Here is a 15,826-nt window from a genome sequence, read left to right on the forward strand (position 1 = left end):
ATTCGGCACATAAGATTTTCACTTTTGCAACATAAAACAGTTCTGATCGGAAAGTCTACCCAAGATAGCGTGAACAAATCAAAAAAGAAAGGTGAGGGAAGGATATGGGCGATTAATGAACTGGCAAGAATCCCCCCCCCCCCCAGTCTACATTTGAAAAAGAAATATTGTATATGATAGCAGGTGGTAAAATTACCAATAAAAAAACAGCTTCAGTTAAGTAGATATATTTTTTAACTAGGAACCCTATCCGATATTCATTAATTAAAAAGCGCAATAGGGGAACTGAATGCTCACACCAAAAGGGAGGGCACCTGCATTATGTCCCTCAAAAGGTACTCAAATACAACCTAAAGTAGGGTTTTAAATATTTCAGCATCGAAAAAATTTTCGGAAGAGCACTCCCGTACCCCTTCTTCTAAGTTCACTACAAATTAATTTGCGTTTTTAGGGCTTCAGTTTCTATTTTTTTTTTTCAATTACACACACACAGTACCCCTTTACCTATATACTTGACTTATGACCGCCTAAAAGTTTTAATACTTTAATTTCCGAAAATGTTTGACAGAAGCTTCCTACTCACTCCCTACTTAAGTCATCCAAAGATAGCTCAAAACAAAGTTCTTAAAACTTCAGAAACCAAAATGTTTCGGACTGAGAGGTGGAATACCCCCCTCTCCCTGTGAAAAGCAGGCACACTAAAGGCAGTGTAAGTTTGTGTTTAATATTTATTTTTCTATTGAAAGAGCAACTCCCCTCCCCACATCGCCAATGACAACACAAAGTTTTAAGACTTCAATTTCAAAAATGTTTCGAGAAAGACCCCCGATTTCCCTAACTCTTAACTCACTCAAAAATAGCGAAAATAAAAATTCAATACTTCTGCATAGTGAAATTTGCGGGGGGAGAGAGACCCCCCCCCCCGAGCTCTTTCCGCTAAATTCACTAAATTTAACTTAAATTTGCGGTTCCCTCTTTTCATCACTGAAGTTTTTAGAATTTAATTTCAAAAATTCATCGAGAGAAAGTTTTCGAATTCCCTCTTCTTAAGCCCCCCAAAGATTACCTAAAGCAGAATTCTGAATACCTTAGCTTTGAAGGGGGAGAGGAACCTCGAACTCCACCCACTACGTTCATTAAAGATGGTCTAAAGTTGCGCTTTAAAGACTCCGGTTTCAGAATTTCGCCTAAAGAGAGCCACCCTCCTCTTGACATTGCCAAAGACAGACTAAAAGTTTTTAAAAAAAATGGCTTAAAAATAAAGTGTTTTGGTTTTTTTTATTCTGGAGCCCTTGAGTAGCCCCCCCCCCCCCTCCTAGATTTTCCAAAATATAAATGTGTTAAGACTTCAGTATCATGGGTTAATTTGCGGACTTACCCTCTTTGCAAGAGCAGCGTTTTTTTGCAAACTCGTGCTGCCGTTATTTTTCACATTTCTTTCTCTCCCCCCCCCCCTATTCTCATTCTAGCAAGTGTCAGATTGAAAGTCATTGGAATTTAGTGATTCTTCAAGTCTTAGAATAAACATGTCAAAGATGCAGGAAGAGCTGCTCGTCGGTGTTTCAAACCAGCTTGAAACTTGCCTCCGATTCTTTCCAGAATTCCCATTTGCATTAAAATCTTCAAAATACTCGATAGTTCCCGATTTACCTGGTATGTGGACGCCCTTTGATATGACGCAAACATTTCATCCTGTCAGCAATCACACTCAACCGTTGATTCAGATTCAACTATAAGGGCAATTTAAGAGCACACATAATTTTCATTTATGCGTGTAAAGTTTGCAAGAAAAAAAAGAAAAACGTAAGGATGATCGAAAACAGCAAGTGAAAAATAAAGACGAAAGACGATCCATTCGAAAAATTAGCAAGAAAATCGAGCAACTCCGCGGTCTGCAATGCAGTGAATTAGAAATAACAGAGCTACCTAAAAAAAAAGTCAAACAGCGCGAGTCTAAAAGTCACTCCTCTGAAAGCACGTTGCAAACAAAACAAGCTCATGGCGGAAAATGGAGAGAATGTCGATGTAAATTCACGTTTATGGAAAGGTCCAGTAATTAAAGCATATTTTTCAAACACTCAAATTTTCGTTTTTTAGTAAAAACTGAAGGAAAGTCATCGAATTATTTTCCGTCCTGACCTCCGTCTTGGAAATTGTGCCCAAGACGGAAGGTCTTGCACCCATGATGAAGACATTAAATGAAATAGTAATGCAAAAACTTCCCCCATTGATGTTACTTGCCCTGGCAGAAAAGAAACAAGCTCAAGAATGATAGTGCAGCTTCAAGACATGGTAGAAAACCGTTTCAGGAATATTGTCGTGTGCATTGTTGATGCAGATGTGTTAGTTTTTGCAATATCTTACTTTTTTTCCTTGTCAACATTAAGTCTGGATAAACATTGGATTGCTTTTGTAACAGGAAACAACAGCAAATGCATTACAGTTCATGCTATATATGAAGCTATTGGAAAAGAAAAAGGAAAAGCTTTATCAGGATTTCATGCCTTCATAGGTTTTGTGACAGCATTCCAAGCTTTACTGGGAAGTTCCAAAAATCAACTTGGGAGGCATGAATGATATTCAAAGAAGCAACTGTAGCGTTTTTATTTATTTCGCAACCTGAAAGGTACGTAGTAGTACTACTGTACTGTTCCACTAGTAATAGCGTAATAGTAAATGAAACAAGGAAAGAGTTGAATATGACAAAAAATCGGCCACTTGAAAGTTTGCCACCAACAAAGTATTACGCAGTGCTTTCCAGGCTGAACACATATTGGGACAAGCTCACAAACATATTATACGTGCACCATCACCAAGTGAATAATAGGGTTGGATGGCAGCTGAAATGATCAGAGTTACTGGAAATTTCTGATTCGTGCACTGAGTTCATTAAGTGCACCTGCAAAATCTGCAAAAACAAGTGTAGCTGCAGAAGTGCTGATCTGTCCTGCACACTTACTTTTTTCCTTGTCAACATTAAGTCTAGATAACTTTGGATTGCTTTGTGAACAGGAATCAACAGCAAATTCATTACAGTGCTTTGCCATATATGAAGCTATTTTAAAAGAAAAGGGAAAGAAAGGCTTTACCAGGATTTCATGCCTTCATAGGTTTTGTGACAGCATTCCTAGATTCACTGGGAAGTCCATAAAATCCACTTGGGAGGCAAGGGTGATATTTAAAGAAGAAACTGTGGCATTTTTTATTTATTTTACAACCTCAAAGTTCTATACCGAGCGAAATTTTTGACCTTTATGAAAGGTAAATTGTAGTACTACTGTACTTTTCCACAAGTAATAACGACACTGTAAATGATGCAAGGAAAAAATGGTTTATGACAAAAAAAAACAGGCCACTTGAAAGTTTGCCAGCAACAAGTATTGCGTAGCGCTTTCAAGGCTGGACAAATTTGGGGACAAGCTCACAAACATATCATATGTGCACTATCTCCAAGTGAATAAGGTTGGATTGCAGCTGAAATGATCTGAGTTAGCGGATATTTCTGATTCATGCACTGAGCTCAAAAAGTGCACCTGCAAAATCGGCAAGAACAAGTGTAGCTGCAGAAGTGTTGGTCTGTCCTGCACACTATTATGCAAAAATTAATGCGAAGAATGAAGCAGTGTTTGACTAACGACATAGTACTAATATTTTGGTACATATTTGCATTTAATATTTTTCCTATTTTTATATGGGTACTTTGAAAAGCACGTAATCTCTTTTGTAAGAAATAAAATTATACTTAAAAAAAAGAACCAAAATGAAGATTTAGGTTATTTTCAACATAAAAAATGAAATCTGTGACCTGAAAAACCTATAATTCGATACAAAAACCTCTTTTGTACGACATATATTAAAAAAACTCTAATATGGGTAGCCATTTTGAAAAACGCCGCCATCTTGGATTTAAACAGTTTTTGAAAATGCCTCTGGGTCTTAATTTCATTTTATAGTCATAAACAACATTCCTACCAAGTGGTATCTTCTTATCATAATTTGCAGTTTTCCATCGGTTAGCTCCCCAGCTATAAACTTACAATACTTAATTGCAGCTCTGACGCAAAGCAAACCATTTTGATATTTTTATATCATATTCACCTGTAGCAAAACTTAACTTTCATACTCATTTTAGCATGTCCTATATTCTCCCTTTTTTAAAAATAATTAATGCTGTGTGCCAAGTTTTTAAACGTCTCATTTTTCATGCATTGCACTTAGTATACTTTTTGAAAAGGTGTTGAGTACAAGGCTTATTGAGGCTAGGGGCAAAAAGTACGTTTATGATTATAATGTGAGGTAGAAAATAACCTTAATTCACAAGCATTTGACTGTTTTCTTCAATGAAATGACAAATACATGACATTTTGCACTCATTTTATTGAAAATAATACATTTTAATATTGCAGTTACAACATTGTAGAGACATGATTTTAAATTTACTCTAAAATTTCTAAAAGGTTATTTCAACATTACAAATTTAATTCCTTTAAAGTTCAAGTTTAAATATTCTTTACACTTATGCACCTTTTTAAAAATTATCATTGCTTTCAACTGATATTGTTATCTAAAAGATAAGCATGGTTTTTCTCACCTGCTCTCACCCGGATTCTTTTTTGATTTCATAGGAAAAATTGATCTGTTAACAGGCCTCTTTTTGGGAGAGCTTGGACTGCAAAGAGAAAAGGAAATTTTTTAAGAAAAATTATTTAAACTGTATTTCTTTCATGTTACTTGAAGACAAATTGCAAGGGAAAAAAAGTATTTGATTGATATTATTAAAGATGCACCGAATACTATATTTTGCTTGAATACCGAATATTTGGTTAAAACTACGACCGAGTATATGGCTGAATACTGAATATCTGGTTAAAATTTTACTGCAATATTTGACATTTTATTTTATGCGAATTTCAAATAGAAAATATTTACTTATTTTGTGAAATACAAATGAACCTTAATTTTTTTGTCTTAAATTTATCTAACTAATTGGAAATCAAGAATAAATAAATATGTTATTTCAAAAGCAAATTAATGTAGTAAATGGCTAATTTGGTTTATGTTTATATGGAGTTCCCCCATAAATTAATAGTTGATTTTTTCCTGATACTGATACATGAGTTGACAAAAAATACTGATGACCATGCTGACATGTTACAAATAAAAGAATCATGTAGAATCAGGGTTGGCAAGGTTTTGGACACTATGGTAAAAACCCTGGTTTTTACCCTCCTGTCCAAAACTGACCAAAAGTGTCCAAAACTATACTTTTAGAAAAATTGTATTCTGCGAGAAAACATCAAAAACACAATAAAATGTATCAAAGTAAACATGTATTCAATGAGAACATTTGACTTATTTATGCAGCTGATTTTAATCTAGTTAGATAGAAGTTGAGTTATTGATTAAACTTTCAATTTGTATGCATAAGTTTACTTAGTTTTTTTTTTTTTTTTTTTTTACCATCCTGTTCAAAACCCTTGTATCCATAAGTGTCCAAAACTACTTTTTGAGAAACTATATTTTGTGAGAAAATATCAAAAACAGAACAAAGTGTGTCAAAATTATTTTTTTGACTATTTAATATATTTATTTAATGTGAACATTCACGAATATATATATATATATATGTGACTTATTTATGCAGCTGATTTTAATCTAGTTACATGGAAATTATATTCTTCATTAAAAATTTCAATTTGTATGCAGGAGAATTTTTTCCACCCCCTTAACTAAATTTTTCAACATTTATGCATGTGTGCAAAAGAAAGTGTTCAAAATATAGGGCAATAATTGACTTAATTGCAATAAATTACATTTTTTTAATAGTTACAGAATGCATTATACTAAAAATATGAACGAAAAAAGAATAGCAAAAGTTTTATAACATAAGTGTTTAATCATCAATTTCTTGTTTTTTAATCCATGATTTATAAAAACAATTTTCATTAAAACATCATGTAAAACTTATTTGCAAAAACCATTAAAACAACTAAGCTTTTTTTTTGCACCTAAATATGGTATTAATACACATTCCTTTGAGTTATTAATGGAACTGAAATTAGTTGTCTTGGTAGTGTTGTGAATTTCCTTTCATTATTCTACCAACTGTTACTTACGTAAGGAAGTTTTTATGTAATAGTTGTCGGTAATTGTTTTAAGTAAAATATTTTTTAAATGAACATTTTAGAGAAAAATATTATCAAAAAATAATTAATTTAACTACATTATTCTTTATGCATTACGAATATTGCAGTAAATATGAATTAATTATATTACACCGCTTTAGCTGATAGCATAGTTTTGGACAGTTTAAGACACTTTTGGTCGGTAAAAACCACCTGTCCTGCCCTAAACCAGTTTTGGACAGTCTAAAACCCAACCCTGTATAGAACGTCTAATATTCCTGCATCATAATTAATGTTGCTATAATTTGAGTACAATGATTAATTTAATTTCATTCTTTTTAAACAATATTTATTATTTCATATGGTGTAAAACTTCAAAAATTTAACTACTGAAAAATTTAAAATCTAAGTGCTGCCTTTATAAAATAAATTACTTATTTAATCATTTGTGAAATAATGAAGATTATTATCATTTTAATTGTTTAGTTTTTAAAGAGTTAGCATATTTAAGAACACTTTATATATTAGTTATTTTTTTCTGGATCTTGTTTCATGCTTAAATGAGTTCGTAACAGCAAGAATAATGCAATATGATATAAGATTTAAGAAAAATTGGAATGCAACAAAATTAAAATTTAACATCTGGGTGTTTTCTATTACATTGAACTCACTTTGAATGTGATAATATTAGTTGTGCTATGGTATTAATGTACAAATTTCAATCACTGCTTTAAAAAAGGAATTTTTCAATCAAATGTCAAATGTTATATTTTTACTATTTGGTTGCCGAATAGTTCGGCGGAATCGAATACTTGGTTTGTCTGCTGAATAAGCAGTACAGTAAAACCTGTCTACAACGATACTGATGGGACCAAAAAAAAAAAAATCCTAATAGACAGTTGGATTATTCATGCTGACATTTTGCTGGGGCCAAAAAAAAAAATTGTTATATACAGGTTATCGTTATAGACAGTATTGTTATACACAGGTTTCACTGTATACCAAATACCAACAGAATATTTGGTGCATCTCTAGATATTATCAACTCGTTTGACACTGCCCCATTTGTAAAAAATGGCTTCGATAAGTAATTCCAGATAGGGTTGTATAACAACATGTAAAAATTGCTTAATCAAAAGTTAAGAGCATAAAAAAACAAGCACACCTGTTTATCGCACATACAATCATGATGACGTCGCATAAAAAAACAAACACACCTGTTTATCGCACATACAATCATGATGATGTCAGTGGCTTCTGACCTCACTACAATTACGATAGTGAAGTTCAATTAGTTCGATACACCACAAAAAGTATAAAAATGGCTTGTAAAAGAAATATTTTTGATAAAATTGTTTTAGAATTGCATTTTAGAGTCCTATGATCAGGGCCGCGCAATCCTTATGTGCAAGGTCGTGCACCCGAGTTAAAAAGAACAAAGTCAACCAATCAGAAATGCTCCAAATCAGGGAAAATCTTCCACCAAAAAAAAAAAAAAAAAAAAAAAATTGAACTTTACATTACATCTAATAGTGGCACTGAAATTATAATACTCTTTAAAACAACAATGCAACAATGCAGTGCAATCCGTTTCACTGCCCTATCTAAAAGGAAAAATTATTGCCTTGTTGTGTCTAAACATGCAACTGAAAAGCGCAACTTTTTACATTGAAAACACATGATGCTGGTTAATGCATACATGGAGCAGTTTTCTTCAAATGGAGCCGAGAATGCTTTTTTGCTTTGTCTGTGTTACACGAGGAAGCGCTTAAGAAATTTACTGTTCCCCATTTTGGTTCTTGCGGTGAACAGACTTAGATAAAATGAAAACCTTTCTGCGAACACAAATCCTTACTGGAAAATTTTCTGCAAATAATTATTTTGCCTAACTCACCCTTGAATAAAAAATTAAATTTATATTCAAATATGAAAGACACAAAAAAAAGTGCTCTAAATCATTTAATTTTTTTTAACAATAACATATAGTTTGCTTATTTTTCACCAACTGAAGAAAACTGCCAAAACCATTATTTTTTCTTTTACACATGTACTTTAAAAGGCTTTTGGAGAAAGGCTTTAACAGAAATAAACTCTGGGATTTTCTCTAAAAATTCCCTTTAAAAAAAATTTAAAAAAAATATTTTTTTTTTTTAAAGTCAACAGTTAGCAGTTTGAAAATAAAATTTCTGCAGAGCGAAAAATTTTCTGCGAACACCCTTCGCGCGTTCGTCTATATTATGCAAGACTGGCGGTGAATATGATGCATTGCAATGTGTGCAATGTATCCTTTTTTGATTTTAAACTTTTTTTCATAGTAATTCCTCTTCATCATGTTATCATTTATAAAAATAAATAGTAGGGGAGACTGGGGATACTTGGATTCCAACTTAGTTTTCAATTTTTTTTTCTCTGCTGCAAATTATCAGTCTTTTTTTTAGTACGTGAACAAAGGAAATTATTTCCTCTACCTGACAGTATGTTTTTTAGTTGAAATGAAACAGATAGTTTTGGCCTTCATGGGGGATACTTGATCCCACTGAGAAAATATATAGACTTTTCATTAGATCGGCAATTTATTTATGGGTTTCAGTTATCTACAGTGGTGTAGCTAGGGAGGGGCGGAGGGGGCGGTCCGCCCCGGGCGGCACTTTTAGGGGGGCGGCAATTTCACACTTTTGACGCGAAAAAATTTAACGAGTTTTCCCAAAAAGGAAATCATGCTTTCGATCTATTACTGGAGTCAAATAAAAAAATTTTGAAAAAAAAACTGAACCGACTTCAAAATTGCTCTAAAAAGTGAAAAATAATTTTATTCTTTAAACACCATCGATAATGCTTTTAAACATAATTTTTGAAGTTGGCGCAAAAACAAAACGTAAAATCCAGGGTAACCATGCTTCGTTCATATTTTTTTTCAGAAAAGCATCCAAAGTTACGAATGAAACATTTATATCGTTATTCAAATTTGCTGTCATCAATGCATAATGTATGTGATAGTGAAGAAACTGGGCCTGGTTAAATTTATAGTTGTATTTGAGTTATGGCTGTAAATGATTTTATCCATCGTTTTTGTGCCAAATTCAAAAATTATGTTTAAAAGCATTATCGATGGTGTTTAAAGAATAAAATTATTTTTCACTTTTTAGAGCAATTTTGAAGTCGGTTCTATTTTTTTTTCAAAATTTTTTTATTTCATTCTTTTTAGTGTAAATGTAGGTATTTCAGAAATAGTAAGAAGTTACCATCACGAAACTTCACATTTTTTTCTTAAAAATGCTCCATACTAAAAAAAAAAAAAAACTCTTGACACGCGTTAAACTTTAAGCGGTTAGCACTAAAAACTTATCTTTGTTAATCTCTGGAAATCATGCGTAGTTAATTTAATTATAACCATTTAAGTATTGCTGTTTTCCTAACTAATTTACGTTCCACAGCATCTAAGTTGCTCATGATGCAATTCTGTATTTTCTTACTTAGCCCCGATCATCTGTTATCGGCATAGACGATAACGATAAAAATACTACAGAGTAGTTGAGGCAAACCTAATAGTAGCATTGTGAAGGCTAAGGAGATCCTAATCACTGCATCACCTCGCTTCCAAGTTAGGTTTACCCCTACTATGGAGCAATAGCACTGAAGAAAGGAAGATTTTGATAATTCACATAGGGTTACTATAAATCAGCAGGGTTACTAAAATAAAATTATTTAAGCCAAAAATGAGGCAACAGCGCCAGATTCCTCATTATCGAAGTATCCCTTGAAGAAATTTAATGCTTGCTTCAGAGAAGCCTTCATTCAAAATTATCATTACAATTACTATTAATATTACTGTTATATAGCACCAAACTTTTATAACAATGAGTTTCATATTGTCGCGTAGATGAAGATAGCGAAGACAATGTGAAAGCCAAATGAAGCGAATACTCGTTAGTCTCAACTCGAGATCTTTATTCAGAACCAGGAATGAACGTTACATCTCCTTATATACAACTTGAGAAAGTGCTGGAACTTTCCCGACTTGGAAAGATACAGAAATTAATAGAACATTCGAGAAAATACGGGAAACAGTAGAAACGAAAATTTAGTAAAATTCACTTTGTCCTAGTCGGGATTTGAACCCGGATCCCTCGTGTGGGAGGCGAGAATTTTACCACTGAGCCACCGTTTTCCACAGATGAATAGGGCGAACTTCGCTACAATATCATTTTAATCATTTAATAGGGAAATTGCATGAAATTTGTTGTTTTTTGCCCATAACTTTTTTTCTAAAGAACAAATATGGTCAAACAAAGTAATGGGACCTAAGTTGAGCCATCCCCTATCCATTAAAAAAAGAATCATCAAAATCGGATCACTAGGTGAGACGCTATGAGTGGACAAACAAAAAAAAAAAAACATACATACGGTATGAACTGATAACCGCCTCCTTTTTGAAGTCGGTTAAAAAAGGAAAAGTCTTCAAATTGTAAGATTTTAGTACAATTATGATAATAAAACTACTCTAATACAAAACATGTGATTTTCTGGTGAACCATCATTGATTTTTCTCTTCCTTTGTATGAAGCTACAGGCTGAAGGAGGTAGTAGTGTAAAGTCAAGGGACCATGTTTTTTTTCTTTTCATTTTGCTGTTAAGGTTAACTATTACGGAGGAAACAATAAATTTCATAACCTCTCGTTATATGATGAAGCTACCATAAGTAAGTTCCTAGGAAACCGCCGTATATAATAAAAAAAAAAAAAACCTTTTTTAAAGGGAAGTGACAACAATAGTATGAAGGAGAGAGGTCTCAAATGGTGGGCGATTTCTTGCTCATTTTCAGGATAGCATTATTTGTTTCAACAATTGCTTTGGTTGGTCATTGACAACAAAATTTTCACTAACACAGAATGAATTTTATGTTCATTTTATACAAAAAAAAAAAAATATTCATAACTCGAATAATTATTGCTTGTACTCAGGGTTGGCAAAAACCCGGGTTTTTTTTAAAAAGTCCATGGACCCAGGGTTTTTTGGGGTTTTTTCAATAAAACCAAAAAAAACCCAACTAAAGCTGGGATTTTTAAAAGAAATGTGGGTTTTTTTGTCTTTTTTTATGGAAAATGTGGGGGTAGTAGCATATTGTATCGTAACTATATGGACAAAGCACAAAAATTGTCTTGGGGTAAAAAAAGCTGGAAAATTCAGCGTTTTCTGAAGAAAAGTAAAAAAAGACAACAAAACCAAAGAATGGCGAAGTTTCTGATTTTTTTTAGTTTCCATGATTATTAACAGTTAAGGTACAGTGGCTAGAATACCTAGTGTGCCGTTTGGTGCGAAAAAACTGAACCCGAAACTAAGCCATCCAGGAGGTGGCGCTAGTATCGGTAGCGAGGTAGCTGTGAGTTTATCGGAGCGAAAGTAGAAGATTCATTTACTCCCTTACTTTTCGCATTTTTTCAGCACTAAAAGAAGATGCAGAAAATATTCGAATTTATTTATTTTTCTTTTAAAATCATTCAGTCATCTTTTTAATAGAAAAATTTGGAGCAATAGATTGCTGTAGTTAAGATGCAGGGTTTCTGATAGAGCCAAGCCTGATCATCGGGGGAGGGGGGGGGGGGCTAGGCCGCAGCCTTTTCTGGGGTCCTCATGCTGGCATGGCAAACCTTACTAATTTAGCCATTGGCGGAAACAACTTCAACCATTTGGAGGTATTTATGCCAGGGCTTAGTTTGCCCTGGATAGCGCGTAAGAATCGCGCACTTATAGGAAATCTGACTCGAAAAATATTTTGATGCGGGACTTTCTCCCGATTTTTTCACCCCTGTTAAATTGAGAAATAAGTTTTTTTAAAAAAATCTCTCAATTTTTGAATATTTCTCTAATTTCAACAGAGGGCGAGTTTGAGGGTGGACAGAAAACACCTTACAGTGGTTTTTATTCATAAATTTTATTTCAGTTCAAAAGTCTGGTAATTTGATGTTAGAACAGTCAGCAATAAGAAAGGTTGGCTGACAAAATTTTTCATCCGTAGATAATTTTTTTTCTTTCTTGCGTGCGAGAATGGGCGATCTTTAGGAAGTGGTCTTTTTTATACTTCAAACGATAATTAATTCGGCAAGCTTTGAAATTTTGAAAGAACCACATCGGGATGTAAAATGGATCATTCCCGTGAAATTAATACTTCTTCTCCATTTATCACATGCCGAAAATTCCGTTCGATTAAGGTATCAGAGAAGTGTAGTTTACAGACTATGCACATTTCATTCAGAGAGTTGTCTGCTGAATAAACTTTTCCCAGAGTTTTCTTTCGCTCTCATCAGACGGAATACGAAACAATGAAGGTTTAGTTTCATTCTTTTAGTATCCGGTATTACAGGGGCGGCAAATAGGGGGGGGGGGGGGCAAGAGGGGGCGATTTGCACCCCCAAATTGTTTGATCAGAATGATAAAAAATAGGTAAATTCAATCTTTGTAAATTCCAAATCAACATTCATTAAAAAAAAATCTCTCTCGTTCTCAGTAGTAGTTGATGAAACTTGACAGTACAGTAAAATTAGGCCAAAAAATGGCCAAACCCAAACATTCAAAAAAAAAAAGTGAAACCTGTTGCAAATTACTTCTTACCCTTCCAGCAAGAAGGGGTAAAAAGTCCCAGCACTTTGCGCGTCGGGTTTTGGGGGGAAGGGGGGGAAGACGAAATAATCCTCTATTTAAATAAAAATAATTTCTATTACTTAAAAAAAATTCTGAAACCTCGCAGAAACCACTCTATAATAGTAAAACAATAAACTCTCACATAAAAAAAATTCTAATTAACCGGGGTGTACAGGCGGGGGGGGGGGGAATGGGGGGGGGGTGTCCATGGAGCAGCTTTGCGTCATTGGAATTTTTTAAGGCAGTTTTTTCAAGGGGTATTTCTTTCTTTATTGAGGACTTTTATTCTTGATGGGTACTCCGTCACACTTAAGGGGTGCGCCATCGCTTTGAGGGGGGGGGGACGCTGAATTTACATTCCAAAATCACAGTGAGTGCACATTTGCAGTGAAGTTCACGAAAAAATTTCCCTGACTTAAACTTTTCCGAAGTACAAAATGCCTCACAATGATATGGTAATGTCAGAATGATAATTCTAAAAGATCTAAGCGAGCTCAGTAACCAAATTATTTGTGACTGGAGTTATTAAACTGTTTAGAGCGCTGGAAAAAAAAATTCCTGTGCAGCATAAAAAAAGTCCAAATTGACCAAAGTTTCCCTACTTCTTCTTGATTAACTTACTTCAACTTCTCTACAATCTTTTGCCATCACCGTAAGGGTGGGACAAACCGGAATTGCCAATAGTGAGACGGGCAATGCTGCAATTCTGCACCCTCTAAGTCGGTGGGGGTTCTCATTTGCAAACACCAAGCAACCTCTCTTTTACGCAGCTGGTTATGTGAATTATGCTAAATATGCGGACATATACTTGCAACTCTATCTGAAACTTTTGAGTACATTATGCGATAAAAAAAAATTTGATCACATCAAACATCAGCAATCCATCGATCTAACGCAGTGACAAATTCAGGTGGTCTAGAACCTGTAGTGATTCAACGATAGAACATCTTGATGAGAGCAATGAGCAATACATCAATAGAATGCTAAATATTTACACCTTTTTGTCTCCCAGTTTGGAAATCTCAATCCGTTTCTAAAGCCCCAGAAGTTTCTTCCCTCTCAAGTTGGTATGGGTATTGCTCGCTGATGATAAGGTGAGTTGCGATAAGACCTTTAACGTTCGGGTAGTAACATCAAATCATATTGAAGTCAAACAATTTTGTGGCATTTCTTTGTAAATTAGGTAAGCACAGTTATGTCTTTAGCTTCTGTTACGAGAGTAGTTACTATCTGTAAAGATGTGTAAGCCCAAACCATCTTTTACATCGAATGGTATGAACAGTAAAGATGGAATAACAAATTGCTAAAAACTTCCGGTACGAGTTATGCGCTGATCCTCCATCAGTATTCGATGATTGTGGTTTCAGAAGGAAAGAAATCCTGTATCGTTAAAGTGCTTTTATCTGAAGCAAAAGGTTCATCCACCATCACAGAACGAACAGCTGGTGTCATATATGAGGCAATGAGAAGCAAAAGGGATGTAAGTGGACATTTTCAAGTTTTGAATAAAATGCGTTTAAAGATAAGATCCTAGGTAGACTTTCATTGATTTTTTTTTCTAAATCATGCTGTATAGAAGCAACTACCAGGTCTACTAGGACCATTTCTTGCCCCAAGATATAGGAGAGGTTCACCAACCATTTGTACTGGTTATCTCCAAATTTTTAATTTTGCCCTTTGCTTCTCACTGCCTCATATGTAATAGAAGGAAGATACTCGCTTGAACATATTTTTGGTAATGATATGTAAGTTTCAAGGGAATATGCCAGCAATGCAGCGTGTAGGTCACTTGTAAGTATGGGAAAGCTAGTGTCATTTTTGATGAGTGTAAAGCACCACAGAAATATAAATGAAGTCCTATTACAACAGCCAAGCCTTCTGCTCTAGAAGACTTTCTGCGTCTCAAATCTTGTGCTTGCTCTGAGGGGTTCATTGGATATAGTGAATGTTTGAAAAGTCTGAAAGTAGAATGAAGTGCTCAATTATATGCACAAACTGTGTTAGACATAGCTGCAACAATAACGATTTTGCTGAGGATCTAGATTCCAAAAAACATCTTGATAACGAAGACTTTTTGTTACAAGCTTAGGAGAAATCATTTGAAAGCAAAAAACAGTTCAGCGTTATTTTTCTGGCCATTTAATCAAATGTGCACCATCAGAGGGGGGTGGGGGGGGGGGAGGATAATATTTTAGCACATAATTTCGTTTTGGGACGTGAGCTACTGTTCTTATGGGGGTGGACAGTCCTGATTTATGCATTTTAGATTTGTATGAAATAATACTTCTACTTGAAAAAAAAAGTTGGGGGGGGGGGGGGAGGGTGAGGATTTATTTTATTTGGCAGAGGGGGAGAGATGTTGTAGTTTTGAGAGGAGGTGCACCATCGCTCTTGGAAAATGGACACACTTGATTTCTAACAATTTTCTTAGCATAAAATAATGTTTCCATATGAAATGTATGGAGGGGGGGTTCGGGGGGTACTGCTTCGCTTTACGGGGATAGGGGGGCTCTGTAGCATTTGTGGGTTTTGTCATCCCTCTTGGGGGTCAAACACCTTTAATTTTATGCTTTTAAATTTAGTATAACATAATATTCTCACTTTAAATTTATTCTAAAAATTCTGAAAAAATACTCAAAACTGCAATTTTTAGATGCCCCCCATTCCAAAACCCGACGCACAATGGGGTGGGACTTTTTACCTGTTCTTATTGGGAGGGTAATAAACAATTTGCACCAGGTTTAGCTTTTTTTTTTTTTGGATGTTTGGAATCGACCCCTATTTTTACTGTACTACATGTGTTCTCCGTTGAATTCATGGAGCACTTTCTGGCCTTTTCAGCACAGAAAAACTGACGTAGAACCATGGTGAGCTTTAACTAAAGAAGTAATTTTCCTATATATAGGCTAAATTCTTCATTTTGTGTGTCCAATGGGATACACAAAACACCCATCAGGCCCGGATCTATAAATTTCGGATCCCCTGCAATAAAATCTGTAGGGGCTCTCCCCAAAGGCCATCAGTGTATATTTGCAACGTTAATAAGCCTTAGTGTTAGTTTC

General features: G+C 34.4%; 1 protein-coding gene across 1 annotated transcript in view; it reads right to left on the reverse strand.

Moving 5' to 3' along the window:
- LOC129230533 (bromodomain-containing protein 3-like) overlaps positions 1-15,826 on the reverse strand; it is a 215,644-nt gene that overhangs the window by 151,070 nt on the left and 48,748 nt on the right. Inside the window, 1 exon segment of the mRNA XM_054864940.1 lies at positions 4,592-4,669. Coding sequence (XP_054720915.1) covers positions 4,592-4,669 — 78 coding nt within the window.

This window comes from Uloborus diversus, chromosome 1 (assembly GCF_026930045.1).
Source record: "Uloborus diversus isolate 005 chromosome 1, Udiv.v.3.1, whole genome shotgun sequence".
NCBI lineage: Eukaryota > Metazoa > Arthropoda > Arachnida > Araneae > Uloboridae > Uloborus > Uloborus diversus.